Source organism: Cyprinodon variegatus, unplaced genomic scaffold (genome assembly GCF_000732505.1).
Source record: "Cyprinodon variegatus isolate N-32 unplaced genomic scaffold, C_variegatus-1.0 Scaffold1534, whole genome shotgun sequence".
Lineage (NCBI taxonomy): Eukaryota > Metazoa > Chordata > Actinopteri > Cyprinodontiformes > Cyprinodontidae > Cyprinodon > Cyprinodon variegatus.
This window is the reverse complement of record NW_015151987.1, coordinates 15,255-17,460: the sequence shown is the minus strand read 5'-3', so window position 1 is coordinate 17,460 and position 2,206 is coordinate 15,255. Positions and strand designations below refer to the sequence as shown.

At 40.5% G+C, this 2,206-nt stretch overlaps 1 protein-coding gene across 1 annotated transcript in view; it reads right to left on the bottom strand.

The window, feature by feature from the left end:
• ube2o (ubiquitin conjugating enzyme E2O) overlaps positions 1–2,206 on the bottom strand; it is a 20,787-nt gene that overhangs the window by 3,965 nt on the left and 14,616 nt on the right. Inside the window, exons 7-9 of the mRNA XM_015403645.1 lie at positions 1,659–1,795; positions 1,261–1,464; positions 1,118–1,175 (exon numbers count right to left, since the gene is read on the bottom strand). Coding sequence (XP_015259131.1) covers positions 1,118–1,175; positions 1,261–1,464; positions 1,659–1,795 — 399 coding nt within the window. The remainder of the gene's footprint in view (positions 1–1,117; positions 1,176–1,260; positions 1,465–1,658; positions 1,796–2,206) is intronic.

Here is a 2,206-nt window from a genome sequence, read left to right as displayed (position 1 = left end):
GGAGCGCTGTCTGCAGTTCAATGCAGTGAGGAATGCTCTGATCTTTATATCCACAGTGACACTTCAGTACTTGGTAACAAGAAAAACTGTTTTTGGGTAAGTACCCCCAAATTAAGGTATATAATTTCAAAATAACCTAAATTATAACCATTGGGTTCCACATAATAGTTTCTATTATTGGCCACCACCTATCAATGGCTTAGAAAGTAAATTAGAACTTTTGATCAGGTAAATAAACATGAATTAATTGAACTAAAGTTAGATATAAATAAGAGCTTAGTTAGGAATATTGGTTTTCTGTCTTCTAGGTTTGGTTTTCTGTTATATACCAGGTAATAAACTGCATTTTACCAGCTAATAACTCATTCATTTATTGCTGTTTGGGAAATTAATAGAGTTAAATGGTAATAATAGTTTGAAATATAAGAACTCTGACTTTACCTTGTTTGCCTAAAATTTAAAGCACAAAACTTACCAAAACTCTCCATCAAGTTTTTCTCGTTACCAAGTAATAAAGAGTAACTTTACGTTATTTCCAGGTTATTGATGTACTGTAAAAGAAAGCGTTACCTGAACACCCCTTTACAGGAGAACATAAGACCTCACCTGTTCAGCCAGCCCAACTATTCCCTTTAATGACCCCCTTTCAGAGACATAGACAGGTATGGGGCATTGCAGGCTAACAAAGAAGCCAAACGGCCCCCATTCCAAAGGGGGGGACCCGTTCATCCGTTTCTATTTGCATGTTTCTAAGCCAGAACAAGGCTTTGTTGGTCCACTCTATAAAGCTTCAAACTTAACGCTATTTCTGACATTTTGAATTGAAAAAGCTTCCTGGATGGAAGAGAAACATTTTCAAACTTTAAAAGAAAGTCCAGTGGATTGTTTATTTCTTTAACTTTTTGGAATATCTACTATAATTACCGATACATCTCACAGTTTGTACACAGGAAGAACTTCAGAAGGACATTTTTTCCATATTTAGACATTTACTCCAAACTAATTGACGCATTCAGGAGAAATAAACATGCAGAGTTTTCCTAAAAGGCAGAAGGAGTCACTGCTCCTGTAAACAGATCAACATGAATAAACAGAGCGAGGAGTGAGTCTGACCGACCTTGAATGGAGATGAGGACCTGCAGAAGGCTGGACTTGCTGGTCCATCTCTCTGTTCCCTGTCAATCAGGACAGAACCATAACAATCAGACCTAATGAGCAGTTAGGGACGGATAAAGCGAGGCTCGACGCAGCGGCGCTCACCCTGCCGATCCAGGTGCCCAGCAGGCTGACGCAGACCTTTCCGTTGTCGTAGAGGTTTGGATTGAGGCGCCCGCTGCACTGGGACAGGTAGCGGAACAACGGCGGGACGGCCGGGTAGATGTTAGGCAGCTGGATGTCGAACAGGAAGAGACCGTCCTCGTACGGCGTCCGAGTCGGCCCCTTGATCAGCGCTGAAAACAGGTCCTGGGCCCCAGGAGGAAAGAAGACATATTCAGATACTCTAAAGGAGGCTGGCGTTCAGACTGAAGCAACGCAGAACCGTCTAAACAATAACTGTTAGCAACATGTTTTAGTATTATTGAAATATCTGGAGCCTTAAGGTGGATCTGCACAGACTGAGGATCAGTCCAGTTTAGCAGGAATGAAATGAAACGCACCATGCGGTCCTCAAATGTTTTCACCATGATCCCATCGGGCAGCGATGTAGCCAGCAGAGCCATCTCTTTTCTCACGGTGCTGAAAAACTTCTTGGCCTCTGCTGGCTGGAACTCCATTTTCTTAAATGAATGAGTGTCTGTAAGGAAGGAAAGCAGCAGCTTGTTAAAGTAGATTGATTATAAAAGCATCAAAATGTGATCGAAGAAGGAAAAGAGTTCTCTGCTACAGAAAAGCCAGGAACAATTATTCCAACCCCTTAAGCCTGTGATCCATTCCACAGGGTTCCTACAGCATAAGGCAAGTTAAATTCAAGACTTTTTAATGCCACTTGAAATACAAATTTAAGACCAAATTCACAAGAAACACAAGAAAAACCTGCTTGCGACAACTTAACCCAAAGGTTTATTTTAACATAAACCACTGCACTAATGTTTCAAATGTTGAAAAGCTTCCCATACAGGAAGAAAGCTAAAAACACAAAAATGACAGATATATTTTAACAATTATTTAAATGAATTCACAAACTTTTTTTTTTAGCAGGGAACAA